Source organism: Halichoerus grypus, chromosome 1 (genome assembly GCF_964656455.1).
Source record: "Halichoerus grypus chromosome 1, mHalGry1.hap1.1, whole genome shotgun sequence".
Classification (NCBI taxonomy): domain Eukaryota; kingdom Metazoa; phylum Chordata; class Mammalia; order Carnivora; family Phocidae; genus Halichoerus; species Halichoerus grypus.
In genome coordinates, this window is record NC_135712.1 from 121,387,982 (window position 1) to 121,404,494 (window position 16,513).

Consider the following 16,513-nt stretch of genomic DNA (forward strand, 5'->3'; position numbering starts at 1 on the left):
ATAACTACTATAATTACATTTGAAGAAATCCATGTAAATTTTAATTTCAATATATTTTAATAAATCTTAAGTTACATAGTTTTGACTTCATAGTTATATAGTTCTATAATTTACATTATTATAAATTATTTACTTGAAATTGTTAAGAAATTATTAAGTAATTATGCATCAGTTCTGTTGCCCTGGGCAAGTTCTTTAATCACCCTGTGCATAGTTTACTCATCTGTAAAATATGAATACTCCCTAGCTTATTTCAGAATTGTTATAAAGAGCACAGAAGACATGAAAAGGCTCTATCAAGCAGATATCTCTAGGCAGGTTATCAATATATTCATGACAAGGAAAATTTGTTTTTCCCAAATTAGATGTCCACTTTTAACACCTGTCTGCTTTTCTTTAATAATAAACAAGAGAACTGTGGCACACAGTGGCCACATAACTTGCTTATATTCAAATCCAAAAGCTGAATACTAAGTCTTCTACGTCTGAGGTCATTAGAAAACTGAGCCAAAATAGCAACATTTATTAAAAAGCAAATTTCAAGGGCGCCTGGGTGGCTCAGTCGGTTAAGCGCCTGCCCTCGGCTTGGATCGTGATCCCAAGGCCCTGGGATGGAGCCCCGCGTCAGGCTCCTTACTCAGCGGGGAACCTGCTTCTCCCTCTGCCTTCTGGCCCCCTCCTGCTTGTTCTCCCTCTCTCTCTGACAAATAAATAAAATCTTTAAAATAAATAAATAAAAAGCAAATTTCAGACATTTCAAATAACACATTCTTTAGTTTTAACTTTGATAACAGCTCCATTCTCGTTACAAATGATGACTTATATAAAAGAGTAAAACATACCATTAAAGCCCAAATTCCATTCACTCGCAAAGCGGGATTTTCACTTTGCGTTAATCCACAAAGCAGTTCTACAGCTCCAGATTCTAAAATTGGCTGTGATTGGAAAAAAAGCACAGTTTTAAAGTCAGGTTTGTGACTAAATGTGCATGTATACCCTGGCGCTCTGCTTATGATTTCCTTCCTACTCTCACCTAACTCCAGGCAATTTTTGTATAGCAGGGAGTGAGGTGGACATAAAAATTACCACAAAAAGGGCAAGAACAATTAGGTCTTTCACAAATTCAAAAACCAAAATAGTCCTAGTAATTTCTCTTTTCTTTGTAGCTCTGACAGACTCAGGAGCTGTCCTAATTTCTGTACATTCTGCACATGCCCTTATGATTCCACTAGCTACTTCCACACTCTCCTAACCGTCCTTTGAGACACTCACTTCCTGCATGGTGCATGGGTGTATCCCTTGTGTCCTTTACAAGCTGGGACTATGACAACATAGCTGGTTTACATGGAACTTACAAACCAAACTATCTTCTTTCCAAACTGTCAATGTTATTCGAAACATGCTGCAGAACTTTCAGTACTATCTATCAATTGTACAAGCAAAACAGTTGTATACTTTTATACTCCTATCACATTCTCCACCTAAAATAGCATGCTTTAGGCTGACCACTCATTTTATTTATGATCCTTGGCTGAAAACAGGGTTTGATAATTTCTAAAAAATTCACACCTTTGAGGACTGATCTACTGTCACCAATGAATGTTTAAAAGGCCCCCTTTCAAGTGGACTCTAGAACTGTCTTAAGCAGTTCAGACTTACATAGGGATAAAAAGGGCAGTGACTTTCAAGATGACATTTTGAAGGATATACATTCCTCTACTTGTACAAATTGATTTTGTTTCTTTTTAAAAATTTCTTCTTTGAGTATAGTTGACACACAATGTTACATTAGTTTCAGATATACAACATAATGATTTGACAGGTTTATACATGATGCTACGCTCACCACAAGTGTAGCTGCCATGTATCACCATACAGTGCTATTACAATCCCTGTTATTCCCCAAACCTACTCATCATTCCATAACAGGAAGCCTGTATCTCCCTCTCCCTTTCATCCATTTTTGCCCATCTCCCCACCTCCTGTTTTGGTTTTTGTTCTTTTGAAGTAAGTTCAAACTTAGGAAATAGCAAGAATAAATGTAAGGTGTTTCTACCACATATTCTTTTCCTAGACCCAACAATTTTTAACATTTTGCCGTATTTATCATTATCTCCTTCTGTATGCCCATATCCACATTCTTCATCTTTTTCTGAACCATTTGAAAGTAGAACATATACATCATGCCCCTTTCCCCTTAATACTTCAATGTGTATTTCCTAAGAACAAGGATATTCTCTTAGAATCACAGAACAGTTACCAAATTCAGAGAAGTTAACTTTAAAACAATACTTTTATCAAATCTATAGCCCATATCCCAATTTTGTCAACTGGCGTAATAAGTGCTTTTATAGCATTTCCTTCCCTGCCAGTTCAGGATCCAGTTTATTTTTAATACAAAAAAATCAATCATATTATTGACCCTACGTCTGAGCTCATCTACCTTACTTCTAACCAGACCCTATCTATATATGCTGAAAGTGGATCTGAGGCAATATGAGTGTTGTTCAGGGTGATTAATGGTATAGTACTAACTGCAACCAGATCATCATCATGCCAAGACCCCAACCACCAGAGCAGAGGAAAACAGATGGAAACTCTGGCATCCTGTCTCGACTTTCTCTTCCTTCAGAGTAACTACCAGTCTTTCCCCTTTTGTTCCAAGATTTCTGCTTTTTGAATAACTGTCTCTGAACCTCCACCTTGTTACTAAATGCTTTCCTAATTACCAGTCAGAAGCTTACAGGTGTTACAATGCTAAAAGGAAATTCAACCAAAATGGAACTACTAAATAAAGGATAGTGTCTAAACCTCAGCTCACGATTGGGCAGACCAGAGATATTTTAACATGATGAAATGAACTCTATAAGGTTCCCTCCCTCCTTTATTAAAGTGTATTGTATTTTCCCTAGTATAAAATCAATACATGCTCAAATAAATTTATAAAATGTATAAAAGGGAAAAAATATTCCCACATGTAATCCCTCCCCAAACAACTACCATTAACATTAAACATTAAAAAGATTATTTTCCTGGGCACCTGGGTGGCACAGTCAGTTAAGCATCTGACTCTTGATTTCAGCTCAGGTCATGATCTCAGGGTTGTGGACTGAGCCCTACGTTGGGCTCCGTGATCAGTGTGGAGCCTGCTTACGATTCTCTCTCTACCTCTCTGTTTGCCCCTCCCCTCACCCTCTCTCTCTCTCTCCACCCCCCTTAAAAAAAAAAAAAAGGTAAAAAGATTATTTTCCAGCAGTAATCTCCCTGAAATGACTTACAATCCTGGTTTATAAAATTGATCCTTAATTTATTCTTTAGTATATACAGTTTGAAAATAATCTATTACTTTTGTAATTAGATTTGTAGTTGTAGGCAGTTTAGATTAACTATAAGCTATAATATCCTTTAAATAAGTTGCACATGCCAGGCAGAAAAGGGAGAACCGGAAATTAAACCACATTTTAAAATTATTTTATTTGCACACACACCACCAAACAATTCAGAAGTAGTTCTGTTTTTTTTTTTAAGATTTATTTATTTATTTGAGACAGAGAACAAATGGGGGATGGGCAGAGGGAGAGGGAGAGGGAGAGAATCTCAAGCAGGCTCCCTGCGGAACCGACACCGGGCTGGATCCCACGACCGTGAGATCACGACCTTGAGTCACCCAGGCGCCCCACTGCCCTGAAGTAGTTTTTACACCCCAATCCGGAAATTTCAAAGTCAACTACTGTGAAAATTATTTGACTAAGTTCTAGGTAGACTGGGCAAAGTCTAGGAAGAGAAAATCGATACTAACCTCTTTGCTTGGAGAAAATTCAAGAAGAAGATTACATAGCATGGAAGATGCTACTACTAGGATTTCATCTGGTGCATTTTGTAAAACCTATGGAATTTAAAAAAGGGATGCTATTAATGGTTTGGAACAATGGAGGTGAGATCTAAGAACAAATGAGAACCAAAAACAATTTATCTTTCAACTTGACTTTTCATATTGGATAGTTAGGAAAGATCCACTTGTGATCGTGTCAAACTTTACCTGGTGCTCTAATTATGACTAAGGCCCTCACACCTATCTTGCTGGAGAAGCTACAGCCCCACTGCCAGGATGGGAGGTGCTGCACAGAAAGAGATAAACACATAAGTCAGGGAGGGGGTGCTCTATATGAATAGTTTGAACACCATGGGGCTGCTTTAGGACAAGTTAGTTCAATTTACTCCATCATATAAGGCCACTTATGAAACCACATATTGCCCCAGAGCCTGAAATGTTCTGATGTGTGCGTCTGTAGAAGGACTTGTTTGACCAAAGCAGGGATGAATCAAGCTACTATACAGCTAGGGCAATGTGGGGACTGGTTTTGAGGACTGGAATCACAGCCCTGGTTCCAACCCTCCTCTTCACTTCCTAGCTATGTGAACTTGAGCATATTTCTTAAACTCTCTTAGTCTTTGAATTGAAGAAAACAACACTTCCTTGACAGGAGTTTTTAAGATTAAATGTGATAAGGTGAATGTTAAGGGAAGCAACATAACATGGGAGTAAAGGATGCAGACTGCCTGAATGCAAATTTCAACTCAAACACTAAATAAGTATATGAATTCCTTGGCTATAAAATGGGGATGATGGTATTGTTGTGAGAATTAACATATGAAAAGATTTTAGAACAGTAACTGGCACACAGTAATGGCTATAAAAATAAAGTTTTTACAAAGGTAATTTATTATTGTAATTGTTGTTATCATCAGGCACATAGTAGATACATAGCAAACTAACTGCCATGGACTCTCACTCAACTCAGAAGACAACAGAGCACAATGACAAATGTTAGTCACCATTAGCTATTATCAGAACCTATTTTTCTAGATTCTAAGGGTGAAGGCTTCATAAACACCACCACTTATATGCAATTTCCACTTCAACTAAATCCTCTGCATTTGGGATCAGATCAGGATCAGACCTCATGATCCCAAAAGGAATCTTAGAAGCTCTTGTTATGCAAACTGGAAATGGATCATCACAAAAAACTTCAGAGAGTTAAATATATTATCTGCTTTCTTGAGCTAAATCAAGTCTGAAGTTCCCAAGTTAAGAATAAGCAAGAATTACAAAATAGAAATAGTTGTCTTAAGATACTGCATTTTAACTCTCCTGTGAACTGTCAGCTGGTTGATGAAGATCAAATCTCATATACTATGCATCCTGATCTGTGTTTGTCACAACCTCCTCTGAGATCATATAGCCTTTCCCTTCCCTTGCCATGCCCTTCCTTTATCCCTCAGGTACACACCCTACTCATTTTTTAAGGCCATCCCCATTCCAGAAGCCTCCTTGAAGCCCTTCCAGTCAGAAGTCATTCTATCCTCCTCTGAATAACCACAGCCTTTGTTTGTGACCTTTCCTGGGACCCTTATTACTATCTACTATTCAAATTCTTTGTGCAGTCATGCCAATCTCCTTTACTATTATCAAATTTAAGCTTCTTGAAGGACTAATCTATCTATGGTCTAATTTATCCTGGCCCCTATCAACTGAATGGCACTGCACAAAAGGGGTGCTCAATGAATGTTTGTGAATTAAGAAAAATAATCATTTTCCAAAATTATACTACTTAGAATCATTGCTTGAAATAAGTGAGTGCCTACCAAGGCTTTAAAACGTTGCTTTGCTCAATACAATTCACTTTAAAAATACTACTTTTTGTTATATAGAGATTAATGTGCTTTTATCAAGTTTTATTTTCAAATGAGATAACAATGATAAACTAAAACAGAATAGATCCTATGAAAATTTTAAAAGCATTTACCCAATGTGGTGTAAGATATAACACTGAAATTCAGAAGCTGACATCTAACACTGACCAAATAGAATTTCACCAAAATAAGGACAAAAAATAATGACAAATAAAATTTTTAATTAAAATTTAATGCCCACTCCTCTGTAGTTTGCTAACCAACAGTTGAAAACATGGCAAAGCCAAAGGGGAAAAAAATCAATAGACATGCAAACAGCCTTGAACTAAGAGAAACCTAAAAGTGTCTGAAATAAATCACTGACTTCCAAGCTCAAGCTTTTAGTATTATACTTTGTGCAACAAAGTAGTGGTTTGACAGTAACTATACTCACATGTACCCAAGTGTACAAAATCCTTCTAGATTGCTCACCAAACCTTTGTCCAGGTAGAACTAGCTAGAAACAATATGTTGCCCCATTTCTGATTCATATGATAGAGGGGTACTGAACTGAGCAATTAGAGAAAATGGCTCCAGAGGAAATATTTGGAAGTTATTTTGGGAAATAGGAGAGCATTTAAAAAAATCTTGAATGGACAGAATCCAGAAATCAAGATTACATTGCTATGCAAAAGGTATAATCTAAAACAAGAAAGAGTACCCATAGCAAAACAGCTTTCCTAAAGAGAGCACTGGTCCAGCTCTTTCCATCTGGTGATCATACACCACACCCCTTCTACTACAGTCATGAAGACATCCTTAGGCTTCCTTCACGGATCATACTTAATACTTCTGCTCATGCTATTCCTCTCTCTGGAAAATCTTGCTGCCTTCCTTTTTCCTTCAAAGCCCACTTCATATTTTTCCTGCCTGAAGCCTCCCCTGACTATTTTCTACCACAATGATGCCCCTACTATAACCTGAAGCTTTAAGACGAGGGCAAGAGTTCTGTAGTAAAAAATTTTGGTAGCCTCACTGTGCCTAAGAGGTTTCCACAGTAGGTAATGAAAAACCAAAACCAAAACCAAAACCTTAAATAAAAAATTCTGTCGATTAAATGCAAGGTGTATGATCACTTAAAAAAAAAAAAAAAAAAAAAAGATGGACCAGAGACCAAGTGGACCCACGGTTTTGTAATATATCAGGGGATAACATTAGCAGCAACCTAACACCTCACCTAAGTCTTGATTCAGATTTATTTGACCTAAGCCTTTTTTTTTTTTTTTTTGCCCTCAAGGAAAGACATAAGACCAAAGAAGTTATTTTGGTGTAGAGAAATAGGAGATAACACTGTGGTAAAAAATATCCAGGGATTGCCAAAAGATTAAGGGATTGCCAGGTTATACCTCTAAATGACTGATTCCCTTCCTTTTTGTAACTAAAAATTACAAAGACTCTGGATGAAGTCTAAAGTGTAATACCAAACATACAGGGAGATCAGATGAGTAAAGTTTTATTTAATAAAAGAAAACCAGGCATCTACTTCCCTGTCACACTTGAGATGTTGACCTTAGAAACACGTTCTGCAGATCTAAAGATGCTTAAAACATCAGATCTGAGGAGATAAATATTCAAAATCCTTCACACAAAAACCAGCCATACTCCTAGACCAGGGGTGCTGTCAGCTACCTCGGCTCACTATAAAGGCTCTGTGGGAATGGGTGCTACTTGCTGCTTTCTTCTTACCTTCATTAAAGGTTTCCACACAGCGTGATCCTGGAAACTGGTTCGAAGCTGCTGCACAGATCTAGATAAACTGTGCAAACATCTACAAAGAATAATCAAAATTAGCTTCAAAAGAAGCCAAAACTTTTACTTTTCAAACACACTGCTTGGCATTTCACTAATTACTACTATGCACTTCAAGTATATCTATAGACATTATTAATTCAACTACTTCAGGACTTCATGGGCTTTTCAGCTAGCTTCTCTGTTAACTGATGTTACACACTGTATGAGTTCACCTGAGAATACTTTCGAGTAACATTTGAATTCTGCGCTTACTTGCTGAAGGTCCGGAAAGGAAACAGGTTAAACACACGGCAAAGGGTTTTTATTCAGACCATTTAAAGCTCATACCTGACGGCAGCTAACCGCACCTTGACACTAGACTCAGACAAGCCAGTCACAATTCGGTCCATCATATTTTCAGTCTCAATGATCTGGAGAAAAAGGTTAATGCTGCATAAATAACAACACGAAGAGGACAAATTTCACTGCTTGTAAATGCAAGTATGTTAATATCCATTAGAAGTTTAATGTTTTTAGCAAAAGTTTTTACCTCTGGAACAATCATTTTGTGGTGGGGGCAGACAGTTCATCAGAAAGGAAAGACTACCCTCTAAGGACTTGCCAGACTGAATGAAAGGCATGAAGGGGCAAATTATGTCTCTTTGTTTATTTTTATAAAAATACTTAAAACAATAACTACATGGCATAAATATTGCAGAGGTGTTACATAAATAGTATTGAGAAAAAGTAAAAGATGTACTGAATTATCATTGGGCAGGTTCCTGCCAGAGAGATTCTAGAAAAATCATGGTTCACACTCAGCCCCTTATGAAATGAAATCTGGGTTTCTGACAGAGCCACCCTGTGGCTACCTTCTTACCAAGCAAACGGAAACTAAGCTAAATATTTAGAAAAGTAACCCTTGCCATCTTTTTACTGTAACACTAAGTCCTGTTATATGTAATCACTACAGTCACAAAGTCTTTTTTTTTTTAATTTAAAAACAAGATAGCCTACAATTTTCCTTCATTAAACAATGTATAGATACAAAATAAATACTGTGTGGAAGAAATTAAGCTTAACTTGAGTGGTCCTATGGAAAAACCACCTATTAGGAAAAAAGCTAATACAATCACAACCAAAATGTTAACAACTAACATTTGTTAAGTACATCTATGTGCTGGGCATTGTGCTAATAAGCATATTACATGATCTGATTTAACCCTTTTGCAGGCATTATTATAATTATTCTCAACAGCCTATTAGGAAACTGAAGGTTCTAGATGATACAGAGCTTGCCTGGGATCACAAAGCAGAGAGGAGCCCAGGCATCTGACTCGAGTCCTGATGCTTAGCCATGCTTGTAATACTGTCCTGGTTAGAGAAGTACTCCTGTGCTCACAAGGTAGTCCCCAACATGAGTGACATGTTAATGGAAACACCTAGCTGGGAGAACACGTGGGAAGATCACCTGGGGAGCTTAAAAAAAAAAAATCAGAGGCCAATTAAGTCAGATTCTGTGGAGTGGGGCTCAGGCACCTATATATATATATATATATATATATATATATATATATATGTGTGTGTGTGTGTGTGTGTGTATATATATATATATGTGTGTGTGTGTGTATATATATATATATATATTTTTTTTTTTTTTTTTTAAAAGCTCCTCAGGTAAAGTCCAGTGTGCAGCCAAGGCTGAGGTTCACTGACCTAGACTAAAATGAAAGAGTTAGAAGGCTGACTTCAGAACAGGAGAGGGTGGGAAATCTCCACATGTTCAAGCCAAATGGGAAGCTAAAACACAGTGTTGAAATTAATAGTGATGGGGAGAAAAATATCAACTATTAACAACATGGAGCCACACTTTAGCTATAGGGTAGGAATGGTTAATTTTTATATAGTGATTTACAGGTTTCAAAGTGACAGAAGAAAACTTGCATATTGATCCACTCCTCTCCCCAGACCAAACTTAATCTTACCCTTACCTTTATGCACATGACCCTGTCCTGTCTATCTAGCCCCTCAGCTCCTGTCTGTTTACCTACTCTTGACCCTCACACACCTTGCTCCCTGACCTGTATGCTTTGCTCACTTAGTAGACAGATTCCCCAATTCACTGTCCTCCCACCACACATTCCTGCTTCAGATCTCAAACCACTGATACTACAATGGAAGTCACCAAACCTGGCAGCCTGCTCTCAGCTTATGCTATCCCACTGCTGCTCCACCAGCCCTGCACTCATCTGCAGGAGATTCCCGTATCTCCTAGGATGGTTACTTCCTACTTCAAATTCCTCCCACCTCCTCATGCCCTAAGTCCCTCTGTGCCTACCTCATTTTTGCAGGAGCCTTGCTTTCTTCCTTGGACACAAGTTGTCTCAACTTTCTTCTTCTCACTAATATGTCTCCATCTTCTTCACTCTTTGTTGAAGTTGGGTACTTCAAGCTCAAAGCCCTTCCACCTTGATACAGAAACTACTTTCCATTACCTCTTTCTTGCATCTTTATTCTGCCTATCCTGCTGGATCCTTCTTGGCCTGCCCCACTGCCCACTTCCACCTCAACTTAAAAGGCAGAGTGCCAAACTTTAACCTCTTTAAGCTATAGTCCTCTCACCCCTTCCCTTCCTTAAATGGACACATGTCCCAAGGCTCCGCTCATCTCTCACTCTACATATATGACAATGCTGGGACTTCAAAATCAGCTTGATATTCCCCAATCTAAAATTCTTTATTCCAAGAATAAAGTGGTGGTGGTGGGGGTGGGAACACAAGAACACTCTCCAAGAGCTGAGAAATGCTATTAGGCTGGCTCCAGATGCTTAGGAAACCTGGACATGAGCAAGAATTTAAAGAAGCTTCTGGATAACATTTATTGGCCATCCAACCAAAGATGTAAATCTGCCAAGGGACAAGTGCAGCAATCATTAGGCATATAGATTTGCTCTATAATCCTGACCAACTCACTTGACCTCTGTGGGCTTTCAGTAAAATGAGGGAATAGAGCAATGATTATTCTACCTCCAATCATTTGCAACCAGCATGTAAATAAAAATCATGTTTGTCTGGGCAAAACTATCACGTTATCCAGAAGCGACATGGGAAGGTAGAGTAGATGAGATGAGACAGTACAGGTCTAGTTAAATAAGGGGTCAAAAATCAGGTAGCAGGCTAGGCTAAGGGCAAATAGGGCACAGCTCCTATTTACATGCCCACATTTACTTATTCAGTAAATATCTGAGTGCCCACTGAATGCTAGGCACGGTTTTAAAACTTGAAGATAAAATGGTGAGGCAGAAAGCCCTTGTTCCCACCAAACTTACAGTACAGGTTAAGCAAGTGCAATGAACTACTGAATGAGTGCTATGGCACTTGAATCGATGTTAGCAAAAGCACTTTAGGAATGACAGGGGCCATGGGGCTTAAGGCAGACAGAGTGAATTAAGTGTCTACAAAGGCTAAGTGGGAAAAACACCCATTCTCAGAATGGCTGGGAAATGGCCATTAATGACCATACCAGAGAATATTGAGGCTTAGGCCAGCAGACAGTAGAGAACTATGTTAGCAGCCAATCATTATATAGAGCAGAGCTTCATGCTCTAAGTTTCCTGGGAGTGTGGTGGCTGGTATTTTGGAGCTGGAGAATAGCTATAAATTGGCTGGTAAACCTTTCCCCTGATTTGGGATATAAAATAGTAGGCCTCTTTGAAGGTATTTTCTCTTTCAGGCACAAGGTGACCCTTCTTAGGTTACAGTCAATCAAAATGTCTGCAAGTAGGAGGCCTGGATTTGTACCCAAACTTTGTGGAGGGACTTTAGTAACCCTGCTAACATTCTGGAAAGCCCATTACTTGAATGACTGGTCCACCTTCTCCATCAAGATACCAGTCTGGGAGCAAGAGGGTGAAAATAATGCAAAGTCAGAATGTGAACCTAGGATTCCAACCCAAAAAGGTATTCTGAGAGGCTATGTGAATGAGCAACATGATCTAACTGTGGTTTGGTATTCTTGAGGGTATTGACACCATCTGTGCAGGGATAAAGGGAGCAATATAGTGAATACACTGACCAAAATAAACATAAAAATGTGATTACGAGGCAGAGAAAGGTTTGGAATCACATTCAGAGAAAAATTTTTTAGGTCAGCTGAGAAGGAGTTGGCAGTGGCTGTTGCCATAGCTCTCTGACCCACTGACGGTCTAACAGAGCACCAGGTAATTTTTTAGACTGGGGTTGGAAAGCCAAGCACAATAAAGCATGTTCTCCATGGTGCCTTTCAACAACCCCTGTACTGTGCTACAAAGCCTTGATAATGATAGAGAGCCAAGTCCTAGCCCCTGTAAAGGATCTTAGGTCTTTCCAGAATATAAGAGCAATGTCAAGTGAACCTTGATGTTGTTCTGCCACATGGTTCTGGTTGGAGGTTCCTCAGCCATAGTTCAGCAAATATGCCCTGTAGCACAGCTTGCTGAATTTGCTTTAAAAAAAAAAAAAAAAAAAGGAAGGAAGGAAGGAAGTTAGAAAGGAAGGTAGGAAGGGCGGGTGGGCCCTTTGTTACACAGACACTGTGCCTGGCCAGGAGTATAAGTGGTGGACTGAATCTCCCGAGTGGAGGCGCCACTTCTCTCTCTGCTCTTCTAGGGGCCTGGGTTGTAAATTTAACTACAGAATTAAATTACATAAAAATGCTGCATCATAAACTGACCAAGTTTTAGGTCAATGGACCAGGTGCTAATGCTCTCTCTGCTGGTATCTTTAGTTCTTGTGACTACATGCTTTTGCTAAGCTTTCTTCTCTGACACTGTAGCTCTTGCAGGGGGAGAAGAGGGTCTGAGGCCCCTGCCATTGGGACAGAACCTTATGGCCTGTGAGAGAAAAAGGCAGTAAGCCTAGAGGGTCATGGGGAAAACGCAGAACCCAGATAATCCTAAGGTGCATGGCACACATGGGAGTTAATAAGATGAAAATGACCTTGGTTTCAAGGGAATTCCCTAGCCCTCCATGAGCTCTACTGGACTCATACCTTAGTTGTGGCCAAGTCATGTACCACCTGTTCCTCAGAACATATGAAGAACTGGAAGAGTCCGAGTTAAAAACAAGGCCCAACTATTCTTCCAGGATGAAGCACTTCCCCGGTACTAGCAACTTCAGATTGGACCTTGAACTGTGATCAAAACAGGTCAAGCAGAGGATATAAAAACCAGGCAGATTCTTGGTGGTGTCAAGAAACTTCTCAGACAATTCAGAGTGGGTGGGCTTGGAGTCAAGGCAGTTGGATGGTAAAGCGGGCATTTTCTTAATGTCAACCATTTATACTAATGTGCACAATGGCCAGGCAAATACAATTTAATTCCAGGTAGGCTTTTGTGAAAGGTTCCCAGAAAGTCTTCACAGAGGATGACAAGAATGTACAGGCTAGAGAGAATAAAGACTTGGAATCGAACTTTGTTAAGTTAGAAGAGGTAGATCTAAGATCTAAGCGGATAAGGTAGCAAATCCGGAAGGTCTAGTTAAAGCAGCAGGGACTAAGCAGCCAAGCAGGATGCAGAAAAAGAAGGTCAGGAACAAAGAGTAGGTCTGGCAAGGAAATAGGATCTACAATGGACATTGCACCTATTGGGTGTGGATGGCAACCCTTTCGATTCTTAAGTGTCAATGTAGACGAGTTCCAGGGTACACAGTTGAGTCTTTCTGATCAGGTGCCCCCTATTTAAGGTCCAGCCCCTCACAAAACTTATCTTTTTTTAAGCAGATGAGCCCTATGAACAAAAGGTCTGATGTCAGTACAGTCAAGAGACTGGTTTTAGAAACACGGTAGAGGCTTGGGAGGAAGGAGAAGGGTTATGAGATAATAAGGTAGATGCTAGAGTGAGATAGGCATGTACAACCAGCTTATTTGGTAGCCTGAGTAGGATTAATAGGGGCGTGAAGAGGGATTCACTCCTAAAAATGGAAAACCAAAATTTCCCTAGGTTTTAGGAAGTTGCCGTACTGATTTTACCATAAAATACTTAACTAAAAGACACGATGCCATGTATATCATGGAAATGCACTTAATATTTATAATTCCTGAGCACATCCTTATACCAATTCCTTTATTAAAACAAAAAAGCAAAACAAAAACACCCCAACAGCACATGGCCTTCCACAAATCAAGCAAGGGGCAGCTGTAATGCTTGCTCCTAAAGAGGTTCACCTGGGAGCCCAATTCCCCTACTGCATTCTTCTCAATACCATTGATGGCAGCAGACATAACTATCCGAAGGAATTAAATACATGTATTGCTTTTAGTTGAATAATGTTGAGGGGTTTTAGAAATAAACTCATCCAACTTCTTTAGTTCATCAATGAGGTCTCTGAAATTCAGGAAGATTAAGTCACTGGTCAAGGTTCTCCAGGCAGTGGTAAGGCTCCACTGGGTTTTCTTACTTCTAGTGTGAGGTCCATTTCACTTGCTGTGCTTAAGGATGAGATTTTTGCTTAGCCTTAGTAACTAAATTGAGATCTGACTTGGAAAACTTGGGAAAAAGGAGTAGTTAAAAAGTTATCAGTGCTAAAAAAAAAAAAAAAGAAAGAAAGAAAGAGAAGAAAAAAGAAAAAGTTATCAGTGCTGTGGAAACCACAGCCTCTATATACTGACATCTTAGGCCAATAAAAATTAACATACTATACAAGACAAGAGAGGTCATCATTAATAAACTGAAATGACAGAGGGGAAAAAAAAACAGGTACAATTCACAGGGCCCCCAAAGAGAGAAAATAACAAATGAATGATTTAGGTTTGGTTGGGGGTAAAAATGCCAAAGGTCAGAGAGAATGGAAGCCAATGAAGAAAAGGTAAGCCAAGGAAACACTGTGAAAAAAGCCACAAGCGTGAGTTCCACTGACTTTTCAATTCAATTTCCTGATGATTTGATCTCCATTCTAGAATCAGCATCTAGCTTCTGTAGATACTAACTAAACAGAACTAATATTCTACTGTTCTCAGGCCATAAGCCCCATCTGTTCTGGATGAGAACTGTAGGCTTTCCCACCCACAGTCTATTCTATGTAATATCTTTGCCACTGCTCCAACGTAAGATTTTGACATTTTCCTCATGCAAACAGTTTTAAAATAAAGGGTAGTTTTTACCAAAGACTCTTTTTTTTCCCCTAAAAGATACACCGCTTCTCTTAGGACAAATAACTAAAAACCCATTATATTCCTGAGTCTCAGTAAATATTTTACAAAGTATTTCTTCCCTTCCCTCAGTCTTCCATTGCTATCCACTCCCACATTCATACCAAATTTCTCTAACTCCATGATCTTGGGAAACAGGGGGTGGGAAGAAATAGTTACTTCTCTCAGCCAGAGAGGTAAAAGACAAAACATCCTAAGAGTTGACCTACAGGGCCTCCTTTTGGTCCTTTTCCTTGAAGGCACTGAATTAAATTAACATCTAACTCCTCTTACAGGCCTAATGGGAACGGTCACTTCACTTTAGGAGTGGAGGACAAAGAGCAGAGAGCCTTCTTATGGTGGACACATTCTTAAGCTTCTAGATTTCATTCTTGCTTTTAACTCTCTTTAAGTAGTATTTTGTAATTTCTACCTCAGGACCTTTTTCTCTTAATAGCTGAGCAACTTAAACGTTCACTTATGTTAAATGTTTAGAAGAAATACTCAATGTTCTAAACTTTTCTACACCTTGGAAAGAAGTTGGCCCAACTTCTCCTTCCCCTAAAACCAAACACATTGCGTCAGAAATACTTGTGATGTCTAAAAATAGATCAACACTTTATCAAAAAATATTTCTCTACGTATAAAAGTTCATTTTTAAAGCTCAGTCAGCTTAATGGCAGAATAGAACATAAATACCTGCTGAATTCTTTCATTTTAGCACATAAATAAAACCATTAAAAATTACTTTAAATAACAGGACTAGAAACTTCCTCTCCACCCTTTACTGTTTTCCAGGGATCTGAATGACACACTGCCCCAAGAACTGTGCAACACAATGGCCCTGCTCAGTCCCTCATCCTCTATATACAAAGCCGTGCATGCAACAGTCTTAATTATCCTATAGGTTGGCTGGCTGAATTTTCATGTCCAGACATACACAATTTACTCAGTAAATACAAGCATAGCATCTACTATTTGCCAGGTAATGCTTCTATGGAGTTTACAATCTAGTTACAAAATTATAGTTTGACAAGGGATAATTATTAAAAGAAGATACAAGGATTTCAAAATGTTGCCTTAAGTTTAAATCTATTCCATAAGGAAGCTATTGACAAAATAAAATGCTGAAACATTACCTCTATTACATCATTCATTCTGGATGCTTCTAGAACATCAGTTTATAGTATGATCACATCTAGACAGTGCCCTTAGAAAAACATTTCCAATTGATGTAGAAGAACAGAGATATGAAGATCCTTCATTCTGTGGGTCAAAACTTCTGAAAGAACTTATTTTAATATTTTGGAAGGAGAAGGTGAGAATGCTTTCAAATAAACTCTTGTTTTAGATGAGACTATTATAGAAGAGATGGACTCTTCCAGATTCACTCATAATAGGGTATTTTAATTACAGCCATATCTTAATCATATCTGGCTGTACTGATCACGGCAAAACTGGCTTTCAATGTGGACAACACTTTTTATCACACACGAGGCCCTGGGATTACTACATAGCAATTTAGTGTCTCATCTCCTTAACTACTTTAAATTGTGAGCTCCTAAAAGGTATACACCAGTCTTCATTCCCAGACACACAAGAGGAGGTACATATCATAAATGCCAGATGAATAAATGGGAATAATTAGAGCATCTCTACCCACTTTGTACCAAAAACTATGTGAGAAAATAGATATGTTTTCTGAATCTGATGCTTTGCAACCAGCTAATAAAAGCTATTAAGTTCTCTCAATTCACAGCATTTTCTTTTTCACCTACTGTCGCACATTCTCCTGTGAATTTTCTTGCCATTTCATACCATAATTTGGCTCTAGGAATGGTATTTAACTTTACATGAGTAAAGTAACAGTTAACAGCGTGGGCTT

The 16,513-nt window shown here is 38.7% G+C and overlaps 1 protein-coding gene across 3 annotated transcripts in view; it reads right to left on the reverse strand.

The window, feature by feature from the left end:
* Positions 1–16,513, reverse strand: part of ARMC8 (armadillo repeat containing 8) — a 105,601-nt gene that overhangs the window by 21,276 nt on the left and 67,812 nt on the right. For all 3 annotated transcript variants that reach the window (XM_078071454.1, XM_036080936.2, XM_078071453.1), the window contains 4 exons: positions 7,813–7,895; positions 7,420–7,501; positions 3,800–3,886; positions 843–935 (listed from right to left, as the gene is read on the reverse strand). In XM_078071454.1, coding sequence (XP_077927580.1) covers positions 843–935; positions 3,800–3,886; positions 7,420–7,501; positions 7,813–7,895 — 345 coding nt within the window. The remainder of the gene's footprint in view (positions 1–842; positions 936–3,799; positions 3,887–7,419; positions 7,502–7,812; positions 7,896–16,513) is intronic.